Genomic DNA, 2,155 nt, shown 5'->3' on the forward strand with positions numbered 1-2,155 from the left:
AGAATTAGATTTACTATCGGACACTGTAAAAGATAAAAACAAGTTTTTTAGACTATTCTTTTGTTATCTTGAAATGATGTTCATTGACCGGCTTTAATTGTTTCTGCTTTGAAGATATTTAAAAGATGATATTACAAATTTTTTATTTCTCGAATTTCTGAGATCTGTAAGGACATTACAATTAGGCCAATAAATAGAGGTTTTGTTTGTGACAAAAATACTAGTAGCAAACGGATTGTGCCGATGCCATCATTTAAAAGACAGACAATTTACCATTAATTAATTTGTTATAAACATTTTTATGCAAAAAACGTATTTTTTTTAGTTTTTTGCTTATAAAACCTAAACTAACGAAGCAATCTGAATGCTATAACGAGAAAATTTGTAGAGTATCGAAATACGAATAAAACGAGAGGTCGATCGATCCGATCGGATAATTAGAAACGAAGAAACATCCGGAAAAATCGGAAAATTTAACGTTTTTTTTTTTAATTTTTAAGGTTCTTTAAAGTTTTTTAGATTACTCCGCCATTCTTTTAAGTTTTTCTTAAAAATTAATTTAGGTTTTATAAGCAAAAAAACTAAAAAAAAATGCGTTTTTTTTTTAATATAAATGTTTATATAAAATTAATTAATAGTAAATTGGAGTAGGAAACATATAAGAATGTATCTACAGACTGTCTTTTTTATGACCGCACAGTCCGTTTGCTACTAGTATGCGCGCTCAGATTTTTATTTCAACTTTTGGGAACTTACAAATAAAATACGTCCTAATCCAAATAATTCTATTTGTGGAAAAAATAGGATAAGATAGGGAACATAGATTACTCGTGTATATCCTTTGTAATTCTTCCCAGAAGATATCAATGGGACTGAGTTCTGGTGGGTGTACCGGTCGGGCGAAATAAAAAAAAACGTTTTCATAGACAACTGTGATTTACTTTTGTAGTACTTTTCCCAACAGACCTAAATTATATGTAGTAGTAGTGTCACAGCGTCGCCTGACTGTATATTCTAGACCTAGACCCTTTCCAGACGCCGATATATCCTGTTCTTAGTGGTAAGAACGAATGTTTCTGGGTCCCTGCCCAGAGGTGTGACGGTTTGTGGACTCAAGGTAACCCTGTAGTTACTGAGCACCGTTATCAAGGCGATTTTCGTCTGTAGGAGTCCGAATCGCAACCCTAGAATGAAATAAAGTGAGACAAATTAAAAATTTACGAAAAAATTCTGTATAAGACGCGGTACATACATCTCGATTATAAAAGATAGTCGGATGTTTCAAAATGGGATTTTGTAACATTTTCAATTTGCACACAAAAAAATCTAGCAAAACTGAACGTTAGTTGAGATTAAATAAACATTTTTTGATAAGTTTGTAGTTGCACTAATGAAATGTTGTTATTTATAATGTAAAATATTACTGATTCTCTTGTTTTCTATTGCTGTATATAATCCATATCACATCCACTTATTTACCTCTACAGCCTCTACATAATTTACCTTACCTATACAGTTTCGAGGACCATCTCCAAACGGAAGGTAAGTCAACAGTTGTCTGTTTTGCTTGTTCTCTTCGCTGAACCGATCCGGATCCCATCGATCTGGATCGGGCCAGTATTCGGGGTCGTGGTGCAACGCTGTGACGGGTATCATTATGGGAATTCCTTTTTCCACCTTTATATCGAAATTTTTGAATATATAGTCCTTCGTGCACACCCTGGTAAGAGTTTGGACGGGCGGCCATATTCGTAAGGTTTCTGAAATTTCCCACAAACTTTTATTAACGTCTTTGCCTCACATTGCTTTTGAAAATCTAAAATAAGGTGGAAAAAATGGCCAGCGTTCGATGTTTACCTAACACTTTTAGACTTTTTGAAATTTTTGCATGATTATTAAATTTTTCGTATTATTGATTTTCTTCATCCAAATCAACTTCAAAATATCATATTTGATTTTTAATTTAAATCACAATTTTGGTATGAAATTTTCTTACAGTATACTTATAGACCAAGCAAATTAAATTTTTACTCGAAAAAAGTCATATCCGCGAGATTATTGTAAAATTGTCTAAAGGAACATAATACAAGACATCTCTCATCTCGTGAGTCAAAAACTTTTATTAGCTAACTTTTCTATTTAAACAAATAAGTGA

The 2,155-nt window shown here is 32.3% G+C and overlaps 1 protein-coding gene across 1 annotated transcript; it reads right to left on the reverse strand.

The window, feature by feature from the left end:
• Positions 1-936: 936 nt before the first annotated feature.
• LOC111692911 (probable cytochrome P450 6a14) lies at positions 937-1,760 on the reverse strand (the record flags this gene model as incomplete). Its single annotated transcript, XM_023457042.1, has 2 exons — positions 937-1,184; positions 1,509-1,760. Coding segments are annotated over 2 exons (416 nt in total), but the record flags the coding sequence as incomplete, so codon positions are not given.
• Between the last annotated feature and the right edge of the window lie 395 nt (positions 1,761-2,155).

Source organism: Anoplophora glabripennis, unplaced genomic scaffold, assembly GCF_000390285.2.
Source record: "Anoplophora glabripennis isolate ALB-LARVAE unplaced genomic scaffold, Agla_2.0 scaffold4666, whole genome shotgun sequence".
Lineage (NCBI taxonomy): Eukaryota > Metazoa > Arthropoda > Insecta > Coleoptera > Cerambycidae > Anoplophora > Anoplophora glabripennis.